The sequence below is a fragment of the Peromyscus leucopus genome, chromosome 6, assembly GCF_004664715.2.
Source record: "Peromyscus leucopus breed LL Stock chromosome 6, UCI_PerLeu_2.1, whole genome shotgun sequence".
In the NCBI taxonomy this organism is placed as follows: Eukaryota; Metazoa; Chordata; class Mammalia; order Rodentia; family Cricetidae; genus Peromyscus; species Peromyscus leucopus.
Window position 1 is genome coordinate 38,991,765 of NC_051068.1, and position 15,887 is coordinate 39,007,651.

The 15,887-nt window shown below is 36.8% G+C and overlaps 1 protein-coding gene and 1 pseudogene across 1 annotated transcript in view; one reads left to right on the forward strand and one right to left on the reverse strand.

The window, feature by feature from the left end:
• Nucleotides 1-5,455: 5,455 nt before the first annotated feature.
• The window catches only part of LOC114688041 (arylacetamide deacetylase-like 2), a 34,425-nt gene continuing 23,993 nt past the window's right edge, over nucleotides 5,456-15,887 (reverse strand). The window contains exon 5 of the mRNA XM_028862664.2: nucleotides 5,456-6,561. Coding sequence (XP_028718497.1) covers nucleotides 5,959-6,561 — 603 coding nt within the window. The 3' untranslated portion in view covers nucleotides 5,456-5,958. The remainder of the gene's footprint in view (nucleotides 6,562-15,887) is intronic.
• On the forward strand, nucleotides 10,428-10,564 carry LOC114688042 (annotated as a pseudogene).

Below are 15,887 nucleotides of genomic sequence, written 5' to 3' on the forward strand. Positions count from 1 at the left end.
AGCATATGTCTCCATTAAAATAAAACAGTTTTTTTTGCATATTATGATATAAAACACATTGTAGGTATGCCACACAATCCTATAGGCCAAGTGGTTGTAGAAAGATTCAATTTCACTTTAAAAGAAATGCTTAATAAACAGAAAGAGGGAACCCAAACCCCCAAAGACAGATTGCATAATGCATTATTAACCTTGAATTTTCTTAATGCTGATAAAAAAGGAACAGTAGCTACAGAGAGATATTGGATAATGGAAAAACTACTGAGTTAAATCAGCCTGTGTACTTCAAAGATGTGTTGACCTCAGAATGGAAACCAGGATATGTGCTACATTGGGGAAAGGGTTTCACATTTGTTTCCACGGAAGAAAAGCTATTAATAGCATAAAAATTAGTAAAGTTTCTATTTGAACAGGAGAAACCTCTTGATATGGAGAAATGATGGCTCATTTACCAATATGACAATTCTGTAAGTTATAAGGAAAACTCACCAAACAAGGGTCAGGGCAGGGTTCTGTTTTTGTCTTTACAGGAAAATAGAAATACTCATCTTCAAGAAGTCAAAAGAACTTGGACATCTAGACATCTAAAGCAGAAGGGAAGGCTATCCAGAAAAAAATTATAAGCTTCTTGGAAATTACAACTTTCTTGGAAAGTTGTAGTCCTAATTCAATTATAATCAAAGCTGGCTTTGGAGTTGGAGTGTGGCTCTCTCCTTCTCTAAATCCAAGCATGCTGGTAAAAGAAATAATTAAGAGTTTCTATCTCACACAGAGACACCTGGTGTGGGACAGAAGAATACCAAAAATCTAGGGATTATTGTCAAAATTCTATTTCTCCTCATACTTATTCTTGACTCTTTTGAACCTTCCTTTAGATATAGTAATATCCTAAAATTTAAATTTTCCATTCTGATATAAATAATGTTTAAATTTTCCACAATGAACAAAAATTTCCCTAATAGTGATCTCTGAAATCTCTAGAAGGAAGATGGGGCCCCACACAATGATTCTACATGGTTCATAATGATGCCATTGAGGTGATAAACAACACACACAGGTCAGCGTTGGACTATAAACTGTTCAGGATAGTTCCAAGATGGCTAGCTGAGATGGTCCACCATCTTACAATTCTAGCTGCAAATGCTACAGATAGTCCTTATGAGACTTAACCATTGTTTTAGCTTTCTTACAGGATCCCACAGAGATAATCACTCCCTAAACAGCACGCAACAATTTTAAGAAAATGATGCCCTCTCTCCCAACAGGTTTTGTTTTCTCAGGGTTGTGGAAATTGTTTTCTGTTAGGGGTTGGTTATAAGTTGTAAAGGGGTTGGGGGTGGAACAATAAAGTTTAGACTCAGGATTCTCTTTTGGAAAAGAAAAAAAGGGGAATAGATAGGATAGGATAATAAAGTAGATTATTGTACCTACTTGTAAACTAAATCATTAATTATCAGTTTTAGATAATTTGCATTGGTATGGATTCTTGCATATTTATACAAATGTAAAATTATTTTTCTATTCCCTTTTAAAATTTGTATATTTATATAAATACAAAACTATATTTTTCATATTGTACATATGTTCCTGCTCCTGTTTGAAATAATTTGTATATTGATACAAATGTAAAGTTATATTTGTCATAGCTTAAATATGTTCTACCTCTGATTAGGCTATTTTGTATATTGATATATATTAAAGATATTGTTGTCATATTGCACTATACATTTATACCTCTGATTAAGATATTTTTGTGGATTGTCACACTTCAAGATCATTGTCCCTATAATATACATCTATTTACAGATAATCTATAATTTTGATGAGTAGAAATACACTAGGATATGCTTCATAACTAGATCTATTGCTCCACAAGGACTGTAAGACACTTGAGCCTGTTTTATATCATTAATTCAGACTAACATAAAGAAAATAGCAACTACTTCTCAGTTCTAAAACAAGCTACGTACAATTAGCTGATTTTAGGCCTCAAAACAAATTCAAACTAGATTGAATGCCTCATAAGTTAAACCTTCACAGATAATATACAAGGACAAATTCCCACATTCTAATTGTGGAACCAAGGTCAGAAACAAAGCAACTTTGGTGTCAGTTCCTGGCTTGCTACATCTGGCTAATGAAGAGCTCCCCTCTATAAAATTTCCTCAGTAGCTTGTTGCCATGGTTACTCACCCCCCTCAGATGTAACTTTTTATTGTTTTCCTTGGGATGTATATAGAGGGAGGTGAAGAGGAAAAGAAAGAATTTTTGGAGCTGTAGAGAAATAAAGCATATGACTCTCAATTTGTGTTTGAGTCTTATTTCCTTTGATAGATAAGAATTATTTCTAAGTCCTGCTACTCTGAAGGCATTCTTTTTATTACCCTGGGTGCAGTCCTGGGAGATGGTCTCTCAGACTACAATACTACTGCATGATTATTTCTCTGGTTCCTATGTACCTGTGTCCAACTGTGTCTTTATAGGTAATTTGTGTTATTGTGCATGCCCCTTCTTTCAATTCATTTCCTCTTCACTGGATAAATACTGGCAGAATAATGTCAACAAAAGAGGGTAGGAAAGAGTGGGACAGAAAACAGTGTATGGACTAAAGGAGAAATTAAGACAACATGGTTACCTAGAGAAGTAGAGTGTTTATGGTAGTTCAGTCTTTCTTCTCAAGATACTTGGAGTTAAACTTACTTTTTATTGATGGCTTAACTGTTTTGTTAGTGAATTCCAATTTTAATACGTATCCAAAAAGTGCTATTTATTTGTAGGTGCCTCAAAATATCTATGTAATCTTTGACAACAGCAGCTATAAAATACTTCATAAGTGTATAATAACTAAACATACAAAAAAGTTGGGTAGCTTTTAGCCATATTATACCATTTTCTTTTGCCTAGTATGCAGTTTATGCTCTGCCTAAACAGCTCTCTGCTTTTCATAAAAGATGCTGTGACCCAGGGCTGTCTCAAGTACATGAGATGTTTCATATGGGTTCATTTCCTTTTATTGAGTTGTGTTGTATGTTTATCCAAAAGGTGGTTTACAAAATGAAGCTTTTTCCCCAAGTTGCTCAAGTTTTAATGTGTCAATTAATCAGTTTTTTCAAAATACAACAAAACCTATTCCCTGTAGCTTTAAAGGTTTTCCAGTATCTCTTTCAACATTTTTGTCTGATTTTTAAAAATCTTTATTAAAAGGAGTCACATAGAGATGCCCCTTTGCAGACAGCATCATCCTTCTGTTAGCTGGTGGCAAAGAGTCTTCCTTTTCCCAAAGACTGAGTGCTTTTAAACCCTACAGACTATGGCAAACTGATATGTGTACATTTATCACATGGTACATTGAAGGTTTTGCTGAAATTCCTAGGAATATACTTATGTGCACATATTTGTGTGTGTTATGTGTGTGTGTGTGTGTGTGTGTGTGTGTGTGTGTGTGTGTGTATGTATGTAAAGGGAATTTAATGGAATGATTTATAGGTTGAAGTCCAATGATTCAACAATAGCTAGCTGTGAACAGAAAGTTAAAGAATCTAGTAGTTGCTCAGTCTCACAAGGGTGGATGTCTCAGCTGGTCTTCTGTAGATGCTGGAATTGCAAAAAAGGAGGCTCCAATGCCAGTCAAGGAATGGATGTGCTAGCAAATTAAGAGCAAGCAGACAAAGAGCAAAAGCTTCCTTCTTCCATGTCCCTAGATAGGCTTCCAGCAGAAGGAGTGGCCCAGATTAAAGGTGGGTCTTCTATCTTCAAGATCCCAATGAAAGGAGTGCCTTCCTACCTCAAAGGTCCAGACTAGAAGTGGATTCACCCACTTTAAACCAAGCAGAAAATCTCTCACAGATGTACCCTTCATTCTGGATTGTAGTCAATTCCTTACGTAGTCAAGTTGACAACCAAGAATACCCATCATACTAATCGTCTAATTTTCTATCTATATGTTTTGTCAAAGCTACAGAAGTATAATAATCAACTTGATTAATAAAGTAGGGAGTCTGTACTTGTTGAGTGGAGATCTTTTAAATTCTGACAGAATCTTAAGTACTAATTGAAAAAAGAAAAAAAATTTGACTGGCTGTCTAGGAGTTTCTGAGCTCATGCCATAAAAACTACTCGAAAGGAACATCCAGGAAAGATATAAGACCAAGTCACAGAGAAAATAAAGTAGCAGCTTTGTTTTAGAGAACTCTCTTCAGTATGGGAGAGATCTTAAGCTAGGAATCTGCTAATCAGGTTCTGGTTTTAGAGCTTTATAGGGCCCCTGGGTGCTCCCCTTTCCACTTTTGATTATGATTAGAAAACTTGCTTCCAACCCATCTCCCATTTTTTTTCTCCAAAATGTCTCTTCAAACAATAAACTATCATTTGAGGAAACACACATTCACTTTCCATGTCTACCTATGACCTTCTAACCCTCCCTCAATTTGTGATTAATAGTTATAGAAGACAAGCAATTTTTATCAAGAGTGGTTTGATATAAGATGACCAATATTCCTTCTCTTTTATAAATGAAACAAGCAAAATGATTTTATTTAAGATGTTATTGTGCCACAAAGAACGGCAAAGGAATCTTTGAGTCAACCTTTCCTAATATTCTGACAACATCTTAGTGTCTGAGTGTCAGGAAAGACACTCATATAATGAGATCTGAGAGATTAGTGAGTGGATCATAGTTGAGATGAACAAAAAAGTTCAAGCTGAAGAAAAGCACTAATGAAAATGTGTTTGGAGATGAGAGTCACATTACCAGCTAAATCCATATGGCACCCTTAGCTTCCATTTCAGAAAGTTTATTCAGCATTTAAAAAAAATAGCACAAGCAGGTCAAACAACCATGCACAAGCAGCAGAACCATCAGGATATCAGAAAATTAAACATTGATTTCAACACTTCTCAGCAGAAATGCAGAGATTTGTGAGTTGATTTGTGCTGACAGGAGTATGGGTCAGATCATCACGGGGAAGGAAACAGTTCTGGAGATCACCAACTCAGAAAGCTCCCTGGATATGCAGCCTCTGTGTGCACAATGATTCGCTATAGAAATTCAAGAGGATACTAGAAGTAACTCCACCTGCAATCTACTGTGTACCATCATGCATCAACAGGCAATGCCTATCAATGAATGCAATCCACGTAGGTACCTTCAAGTTCGATCTTACTAAAGTGTAAGCAATTATTTAAGCTTTAGGAATAATTTACAATCCAGATATTAACTTTTTCCTCCAAGACACAATGAATTTTTTTTTTTAATTTTTGGTTGTGAGCCTAGCCTTTAACAGCTGAGCCATCTCTCCAGCCCCACAATGAATTTTTTAAAAGCAGTATACAAACTTCATGTGAAGTGAGTGAAAAGAACAATTAATTTATCTAGAGCACCCCAAAATAATGTATGGACAAAACATGACTGGAAAAACCATGGCAGAAGTACAGTATAAAGCTCAGTCCATTAAAATGTCATTGCAATAGTTCTTTATTGGATTTTCTCCTCATTCATAGTTTTGAGACTGCAAGCCTCTGTAGAGCAATGAGTGGATGAGAATTAGCTACAACACCAGGCTGATCTTGAACTCACAGAAATCTGCCTGCCTTATTTCCTTGAGAATGCTGCATAGTAATATGCCAACCCACCCACTCTTCATGACTCCATTCATATCACAGCCTTGAGTCTCATCACATTGCTTTTTGTATTATCCTAACATTTTTGAATACTCAGAGTACATCTTTCCTAACACATAGTAATTAATGGGAATATTGAAGTGAATATCATCATTTTAGCAATATTTCTAAGACTGAGAAAATGAAGTAACTTTTTCAGACATATACATTACTCTTCATTCAAATTGAAATGTGGCATTATCTAAAAGCCAGATCATTTTGTTCTCATTCATAATATAATAGTTCAAAACATAACTTTCCGGACACTTTACTGAAGACCTAGCTACATGTATCATTGATTTATAGATTTTCTTCTAACCAACTAATATACCTATCTCTCATTCTTAGTCCTAGCTGTAGAAACACTGGAGCTCTGGTAAATGACATGGCTCCATGGATTCCTTCCTCTATGTGGTCATGAGTAACTGGAACCCCAACATTTCTAAGCCGTGTTACATACATGAGACCATCATCTCTTACAAAGTCATGTTCACAAGTGATGATGTAGGTCAGAGGCAAACTCTGTAACTGGGAGTCACTGGCTAGCGAAGGGGACATCCTGCTATCCATAAGTGCTGGATAGGAACCATTCAGTTTTCCAAGAATGGGCTCAGTGTAAATATGGTTCTTTTTAAACTTCTCAGGAAGGAAGTCACTCCAGTTAACAAACTTGAACAGGTGTCTTGATCCTTCAGGCATGTGTTCATTTCTCAGTGCAGCCTGGAGCAGAGCTTTGTCTTCAGCCACATACAGGCACGCCAACTTAACTGTCATCTCTCTGGACAGAATTGGACCATGTTCATACTCTCGATGAGATGGCAGAAGGGTGTCAATCAACTGCAGGCCAGGGTATATCAAGGCTTGTGCCTTAATTCTGTTTTTGTATTCTGGATCATTCTGTAACTAGAAATATAATAAGTACTCATGAGTCAATAGCTTTCAAACAAAATTATTGGTAGGTTCATTTTAATACTCCGTGGTAAAATAAATTTTTTAACCTGAAACATTATTGGTGATTTTTTCTATAAAATTTACTCTAATTTAGAGACACAAGAGTGTGTCATCCCACTTTCATCTGTGCAGAAATAATGAATAATGCATATTCTGTTGCTCATATCTGACAACCAAACAGGAATATGATCAGGAAGATCAGGAGCACCTTAGTGAAAATGATAAAATAACTATAATGAATTTTTTGTTTCTTTTAATAAATTTAGCTTTTGTTATTTTTGATAGGGTTGTGTTGTGCGTCTCAAGTTGTCTGAGAACAAACTGCCCCTCTGTCTCAGTCTCCCAAATATTCTACAATTAGGTATGTATTACTATGTCTAGTTTCCCTAAAATAATTTTGACCCAACTAATATAATGAGTCAAAACTATAATATAATACAAATACCAAAAGCCACATATAAAATCTAATGGAACTTAGCATGCTTAAGGAAACACCTAATATTTGTCTAAGTAGATTGTTATGATAGAAGTGATAGAAGATATAGAAAATAATTTATGGAAACCAGAAGATCAGAGAAGGATGTGGAATGTTGCATGTGTAGCCTCGGTTTCTTATCAGAAATAAGAGGAGTCCGGAGTCTGCAGCTACATTCTTTTCTTCTTGTACACTGCACAGCAGTGAGCCTAGCCTTCACTGTGAGCATGAGAACTTAACCAGCACCAGCCTCTTCAGCAGTTGTGCTTCAGTGAATGTATACACTGCCATTCTTTGGGTATCCCAAAGGTAAGCAAAATGTTCTCAAGACCACGACCTCATAAAAGCAAATGAAATGAAAGAATTCCATGACACTCATTAGCTCATCACAAGTTTAACCATCCGATTAACTTAAAATTCCAGGAGAGTATAAAAGAACTCTTATAAGTTCAGAATGAAAACAAAGAAATAAAAATTTCCTTTAGAGAATCATTCCAGGGTCTGTGTTCCTTCCCAGTGGTTTTGCAATGGGAATTTTCTAGATAAAATGCAACCTCTCAGAAGAGTAGGAAAAAAATTCTGCTTTGAGCACAGCTTACAAACTGAGGCAGAGTTGTGATAGGTGATAGATTCACAACATGCCCCCACAGTTGGGCATGGTTTTGCAAGTCCGGTGGACCTAGACACTTCCACCTAGCCAGTTCTGGGTCAAAATAGCCATTTCCGGGTCAAAATAGCCATTTCCGGGTCAAAATGTCTTGTGTGACCAGGACCGAGTGGCTTTGCATGGTTTTGTAAAGCACGCAATGCAACCATGTGATCTACGTGCATGCATGGAGTAGTCACATAAACCTGTGTATGCATGTGCAACCCAGGCTTTATAAGCTGGACCCATATTCCTGGCTTCTCTCTTTATACAGGTGTGTAGTGGTAGCCATTCCAACCTTGATCTGTAAGTTCCAACCCCCATTGAGGCTTTAGTAACTGTCATGCCTACAAGGCTGGGCCAAGAGAGGACCCTGAAGACCCGAGATCCAGATGCACCATCTCTCTTGGTTCCTGGACCCTGGACGCTGGAAGTAGATTGAGCAGAGTTCTCCAGAGAACACTAGTGGACTGCGCTATGTCTTTCCCAGACCCTGCGACCTACCTATCCCTTCATTTGTAAGTTACGCCACTAAATAAACCTCCCTTTTAACTATGTGGAGTGGCCTTAATAATTTCGCCAATATCTGGAACCTAGTGTGGGGCCAGAACGCACGACCATGAGATTAAGAGCCTTGTAAACCCAAGTGTATTGCTAAAAGTTTGAGAGATTCTTCAGTCCCATATCAGAAGAGCCCTCTGGTGTGGGACAGAAGGAAACCAATAAAAAAGGACCATTGTCTTCAAGATTCTAAATCTCTCCATGCTTACTCATGATTTCTCGGAATCCTTTCTTACATGTTATGTCCTCTTTAAATCCAAACTTTCCATTTTGATGAAAAATAAGTTTTTACAATAGCAATCTCTGAAGTTTCCAGAAGGAAGATGGGGCCCCAACAACAACAACTCTACCCAATCCAGATTGATGCCATGGTAATCATCATCGTACTACACTTCTTGCTAGAATTTCAGACAATTTTATCCATTACTCTAAGATTTGCTGCAGAATCTACAGTTAGTTTAACTGAGATTCAACTATCTGAGCTTTCTCACAATACCCAACAGAGATACCATCACCCCCTAAACAGCAGGAAGCAATTCTAAGAAAACGATGCTTCTTCTCCCTAAGGAGCAATTTCTCAGGGTTATGGATGATGGTTATAGGGTTGGGGGTGGAAGAAAATATTAAACTCAGTATTCTCCTTAAAAAAAAAAGTGTCTCTAAAAAGGGGGCGGGGAAGAAATGGAATGGATAGGTATAGGATATTATGGTAGATTATTGTATATACTAGTAAACAAATTTAGTAAAATAGCAGCCTTAGATAATTTGCACTGTTATGAATTCTTATATGTTGATACAAATGTAAACTATTTTTATATTCCTGTTTAAGATCATTTGTATATTGATACAAATACAGAACTATATTTGTTATAATGTACATATATTTCTACTCTTATTTGAAATATTTGTATATTGATACAAATGTAAATTTATATCTGTCATACTGTATGTATGTTCTACTCCTGTTTAGGATATTCTGTATATTGATATATATTTAAGATTATTGTCATGTTGCATATCGCACTATACATTCCTACCCCTGTTATAAATATCTTGTGTATTGTCACAATTTTGAAGTCATCGTCTTTTACCATACATTTGCTTATAGACTGTTTACCTTGTTTACATGAAGCCTTAGTCCTTAGGTTATTTCGGTAGATAAGACTTATAGATTTATAGTCATCTATGCTTGTCATCTCTATAGTTATGTTAGTTAGGTTATCCAGAGTTACAGATACATAGGTCGGATACATACAAAGAACTGCCCTTGCCTCAACTGCTGACAATATGAGAGCTGTCCTCCTGGACAAGCAGGACACAAGAAAAAGTGACTTTTGGACTCTGCCAAGACAGGGTAAGATGGTCTTTCAGAATTCCTGCTTCTGAAAATGGTCTGTCAGATACTCTAGGCCTGTGGCCAATTTGAATGCACCAACAATGCTGAGAAACATTAGGTGACTGTCCAGGTTGCTAGCTGTCTCTGTCTACTCTTGCAAGATTCCAAAAGTTGCTTGCATCCATCTTCCATTTCTCAGGTACCATTATATTCTCTCTCAGGTCTTTGATGGGATTGAAGACTAGCCGTTATATTTACAACTTAGTATATATATATAATCTTAGATAGAACATATTAAGTATTAGATTCAGGTTCTTTAGGATAGGACACCTTTCGGAATGATCTTTGTAACATGCCATTTACCTATTCTCTAGACTTCTCTGGATTTTAGTATGTCTTTCTCACTTAATATTGTTCGCATTGGTTGTAGTTCCATCTTATCTAGGTCTTTAACCCTCTTTACCACTGGATAATATTTGATAAACTTTCCTTGTATATAGTCTTGTATTAGGTTAGAACCTTCTTATTTAGGCAAAAGGGGAGATGTAGTAGGTAGCCATTCCAACCGTGATCTGGAAATTCCAACCCCCATTGAGGCTTCAGTAACTGTCATGCCTACAAAGCTGGGCCAAGAGAGGACCCTGAAGACCCAAGACTGGGTGCACAGTCTCTCTTGGTTCCCAGACCCTGGACGCTGGAAATAAACAAGGAGAGTTCTCCAGAGAACACCACTGGACTGCGCTATGTCTTTCCCAGACCCTGTGACCTACCTGTCCCTTCATTTGTAAGTTTTACCACTTATCGCTTCTCGGCCTTTTGGCTAAGATCAAGTGTAGTAAGTTATGCCACTAAATAAACCTCCCTTTTAACTACGTGGAGTGGCCTTAATAATTTCGCCAATACACATGTCCTTTCAACAGGCCTGAGCACACCTGTCTCTCTCTTTTATTTTAATAAAACTCTTGTTAGTGGATTCTGTCATGTTTTGTGATATTTCCTCACAGGGTAAGAGCACCACCAAATAACTAACAATAGGTCTTTCAGGAGCAGTGGGAGTGCTGCCCCCAAGTGAGTTAGCACATATGCTTGTACTTGAAGAAATCTGAGGTTATAATGTAGTTTTATCTTAATTTTATATTGAAATACAAAATAAAATGAATAAGAAATAAATTATCTGTTGATACAAGTTTGAAGGCCTCACTACAGATGGTCAGAACCAAGAAAGCTTGTCATAGCAGCATGTGCCTCTTACCCATCTCTATGTGGATAGGGTGGACACAAGGGGATCCCTGAAGTTAACTGGACAGCCAATCCAGCTGACTCGGTGATCTTGGGCCCAGTAAGTGACCTAGTTTCAAAAATAAGGTAGAAGAAATACAGAGAAAGACATCCAGAGTCAACCTCTGACTTCTCCATGCATGACCATACACATGAACAAGCACTTGCAAATACACACATTTTCCTATGTGTATACTCACATAAACACATGGACACGCAAACACACAGACATTAAAAGAAAACTATTGCATTTAAGATGGAGAAAAGGAAAGAACTATAGTTCTCTAGGTAGTAGTTGAAAACTCCACAGGCTTTAACTCAAAAGAAGCTGAAATAAATGCTATGATACATTGACATGGAGGAGGGTGTCTGGGATTCAAATTTTACTAGTCCTATGCTGTTGTGAGCCACTGGATCCCTTCTTCCTTCAGTACTCACTGTGCTAAAACTAGTAAAATTTCATGGTGGAAATACTGTCTTTACCTATAAGTTCTCAGTTTTAAACTTTATTATAAAAAAAGTTTTCAAATAAAAACCCATCACAAATACTTATTTATACGAAAACCCAACATGAGTGGCAAGGTGAGGGGAGGGCTGGAGACATAGGCTGAGGTGAGCTGAGTTGCAGATGGCAGGAAAAGAAGGCAGATGTTCAAAAAGAAGTAAGTATTTAGTTAGGTAGAATTTCTCAGTCCCCCAGATGTCTCTGCAGTCCAGAAAATTCATAGGATTTCCAGATCGTGGAAGAGTGTTCCCGTTGCACAGGTCCAGTACTGAAAGAGTTAACTGGGAGTTCTTGTACTTGGCCAAGATTTTTGTAAATTACCAAGAACTTCATAGTAATAGTCAACACAGAAAGAGAAAGAGAGATAAAAAGACATGTTTTTAATACAGCAACAGGAGAGCTGGGAGTTGCCACTAGTTTTTAAACCAGCTCTGGCAGGGCTGGGAGGCTTGCATTGTTATTTACATGAGGGCTGCTGGAACCAAGCTCCTATCTAGCTGCAGGGCAGTTTGGAAGGTTTATAGCTCAAGTTAGCTTTTAGACTCCAGTGACTCATAGCACAAAAAAGCTGTTTGTAGCCTGACACTGCTGCTACTGAGAACTTAGTGGACTTCATTAGCTCTAGTTTACGCTCTCAAAAAGTCTTGTAGTGTGATAATATTGTGTTTTCTCTTTGTAAGACCCCAGATGAAATAATGGCACATTTCTCCTTTGAAGGGAAGGGTTAAAATCTTTGCCTCTTATCATAGGCTGCCAGTGAAACCATCCTACAAGGCCAGCAGCCCTTAGGAATCCTCTAAATCTTACGTTTTTTTAGGTGGCTTTTTTGGGATTAAGAAAGTTTGTTGCTTCCTTATCTAAGCCGGTTTAAGTCAGTTTATGATTGGAGCTGACTAAAATGTCTTTTATCTTAAACCTGTGTCCTGTAACTTCTATCAAAAGTTGTTTCTCTTTAGATTCCTTTTGACTCATGGTACAAGAAATATTCTTAGAAAAGGGGGTTCATATTTACTCACTACTACAAGAGGTATTGGGTCCTCCAGGTCTGCAGCATCTTTTGGTGAAGTCTGTTAGTAGCCAGAAATTCAAGGGTCACCTTTATTACTCCCTGGGGAAATTGCCTGTACTCTGGACAGGCTCTGCCAAGTGACACTCCTCCTTTTTGAGTGTGCTCAGTTAATTACTCTTCTGAGTCTGGGTACCCAAGGGCGCCAGGTCTCAAATATTATTAAGGACCAGCCTTAAGAATATTCTTCCCAGTGGCCCAGAAAAGAATCTACAAACATCGAGAATTATTTTCAGAAAAAGACTGTAAATACATTGAGCTCTTTGTCCATCTACTTTATTCCTCTGGGATAAAATCCTATCTACACAACTTCAATTCTATTCTCATGCCTAGCTCCTTTCTTGTCTTATTTCTCTCTACATTTATCTGCTGTCCCCTCTAAGATCTATCTTAATTTTCTCATCTTTGTTCTGCTCCATCTTGGTCTTTCTCATCTCATTCTTCCCCATCTTGTTCTTCCTCATCTTCTATCTCATTCTTCTAGTTCTCAAGCTAGTTCTCCAGTCAAAATCCTTTTTATCCTCTCCAAGTCTCTGAGGTACAGTTATATACCCATGCAATAGCAATGCTCTAGCTAAAGCAAATTCACTAGGCTTGAATTCTTACAGAGTCAAAAGGCAGACAAGAAATTTCCTCTGGCAGTGACCATCAGGCTTTCTTTTACAACCTAAAAGGGGAGTGGTAAAGGAGGAAGTCAACTAAGAGTCAAAATTGGTTAATAGATCAGAAAAGGGGAATTTATGTGCTCAAACTACATTCCTAGGGGTGGTTAGGTAAATGTTAGGAGTCTATACTGTTTGTATAAACACCACTAAGGCTATATAAGAAATGAGGGTCTGAGCTTAATTTACCTTAATTCAGGAGATCATTTGGTCTTGGATGCTTGATAGGTATTTCAGATAAAATACACTGTTATGAGTTCTTAGAAGCATACATAGCATACAAGGAAAATCATTACAGGAATCGGTTAATATATATATACAAAAGCTAATATATCACCAAAACTTCTTTAGCCATGATTTGACCTTTGGAAATGTCCTTGACCTTTCCAAGTAGTAGCTTTTGTGATAGTAGCTGAATTCCATTATATTTTCTTTCAGCACTTGAATTTCTATCAGTTTTCTACAGGGAATCATGACCACACCTAACAGCAAATTTGAAGTCTCCAAAAGGATGATGGGGACCCCTAATGATGATTCCATCAGGATGACGATAATATCACTAAGTTGACAAACATTACCCAAAGATTAGCTTTGGACTACAAGCTGCTAAGGACAATTTCAAGATGGCTAGCAGAGATGATCTAGCTTCACAGACTACTTGAGCATGGACTTGAGACAAGCCCTGCATTTTTACATTATGCAGAGACTGGACAACAAATGATACAACTACCTCTCCCAGGACTTGACAATTAACTCAAAAATTTTCTTTTTGGGATCTCCTAAAGATGCCTTCACCCCCAGACAGCAGGAAGTAATTTTAAAAATATAATGACCACATTCCCAAGAGGTGGGATGGGTCATTTTTTGGTCTTTCAATGGGTTTCAGATAATTGCATTGTTTAGGATGGTTGATTACAAATTGTTATTGTTAATGACAGGAAAAAAGCTAAACGAAGGAGATTAGATTTAAGGTTCTTGTTCTTGTTTGAAAAGAAAAAAGAGGGTTTAGATAAAAGGTAGATTATTGAATCTGCTCTGAAAAAAGATATATAAATGATCATTAGAGGGTAGATTATTGAATCTACTCTGAAAAGGAAAAGAGAGAAATTATGGATATATGATGATAAAAGGTAGATTACTGAATGTGCTTTTAAAAAGCAACTACTAGTTTTAAATATTTTAGATTGGATTGGATTTCGGTATGTTGTATATAAATTACGTTTATTGATACAAATTTGAGATTGATTTATACAGATATGATAAGATAAAAAGTTAGATAGATTATTGAATCTACTTTTAGACAGAAACTACTAGTTTTAAATATTTTACATTGGATTGGATTTTTGTATATTGTATTCAAATTATGTATATTGATATAAATTTGAGATTGATTTTGTCAAAAAATACTGTACATGTATTTCTAATCTTGTTTAAGATATTGTACCTATACAGTTATTTAACAATGTAATGCAATTTACTAATCCTTGAAAGTTATTATTACCAACTAAGTAGGATTTAAAGAAATGTAAGTTAGTTAGTTATTACAATTGAACTTGTAGTCATATTAGGCATGTTTTCAGGGTCACACAGAGATAAATTTTAGATAGGTCATCTTCAAACATTTCAGAGATCTAGAAAGAGAGAGAGGGAGAGAGAGAGAGAGAGAGAGGCAGGCAGACAGAGAGAGTAGGGGTGGGAAAATTGCCTTTGTGCATGTGGTAGTCAGAGGACATCTTGCAGGAGTTACTCTCTCCCTCCAACATGTTGGACCCCGTGATGGAACTCAGATGGTCAGGGTTGGTGACCAGCATCTTTACACAGTGAATCAACTTTTCAGTAACTGAAATCAACTCATTTTGGCACAGATATTTCAATCCCAATATTCCTAAGTCTTTCATGTGATGTTTGCTTATCTATCATGAAGTGCTCTTACCTATCTTATTTCAGGTTATAAGCCAAACTTAATTTTCAAAAATGAACTGAAGGATTAAAGTGTACCAAGTTAATGATTCTATACTAGCCAGAACCACAAACTACCAGTCTGGCAATAACTATTCCATTTATTTGAGTATGTATTAATTAATTTGACCATAATCATGTACGCTTGTTAACACCTAGGCAAGAGAATCATTTCTTAAAACTTACAAGGCAACTTACCTTGATTTCAATGATCATTTCCCATCTTATGTTAAACACTGTATACATGATGCCTAAAATCTTATTCAGTTGGGGAGAAGGTGGTCTGTCTTTATTCATCACTTTAGTTTTTTTAAAATTTCTTCACTTCTGACAATTTCTGAGCCATCACAAATCTGCCTATTTATCCACACATCTTTGTTGAACTAATCCATTCATCATCCTTTCATCTTTCTAAATGATTTGGTGGAACCTTGTGGACTTTGGGATTCATATGAAGACATCACAGTGCTGCTCCCTGCTGAAATGACACATTTTTAATCTCTAACTCTTTATGTTAGTTTTGGGCCACACAGTTTAAAACAGTGTTATGTCTTTTTTTTTCCTGATGGTATATTAAAGAATAATATACCATCACCTAAAGATGACAACTTTTAGGATTTGATTAATTTTTGTTCCTACCATATGGGTCCCTGAGGTGAAATCAGGCCTTCTACACCAGGTGCCTTTACCTTCTCAGCCATCTCTTCAGGCTGCCACGTTTCTTTTTATTTTTTATTTTATTTTACAATACTATTCAGTTCTACATAACAGCCACAGATTCCCTTGTTCT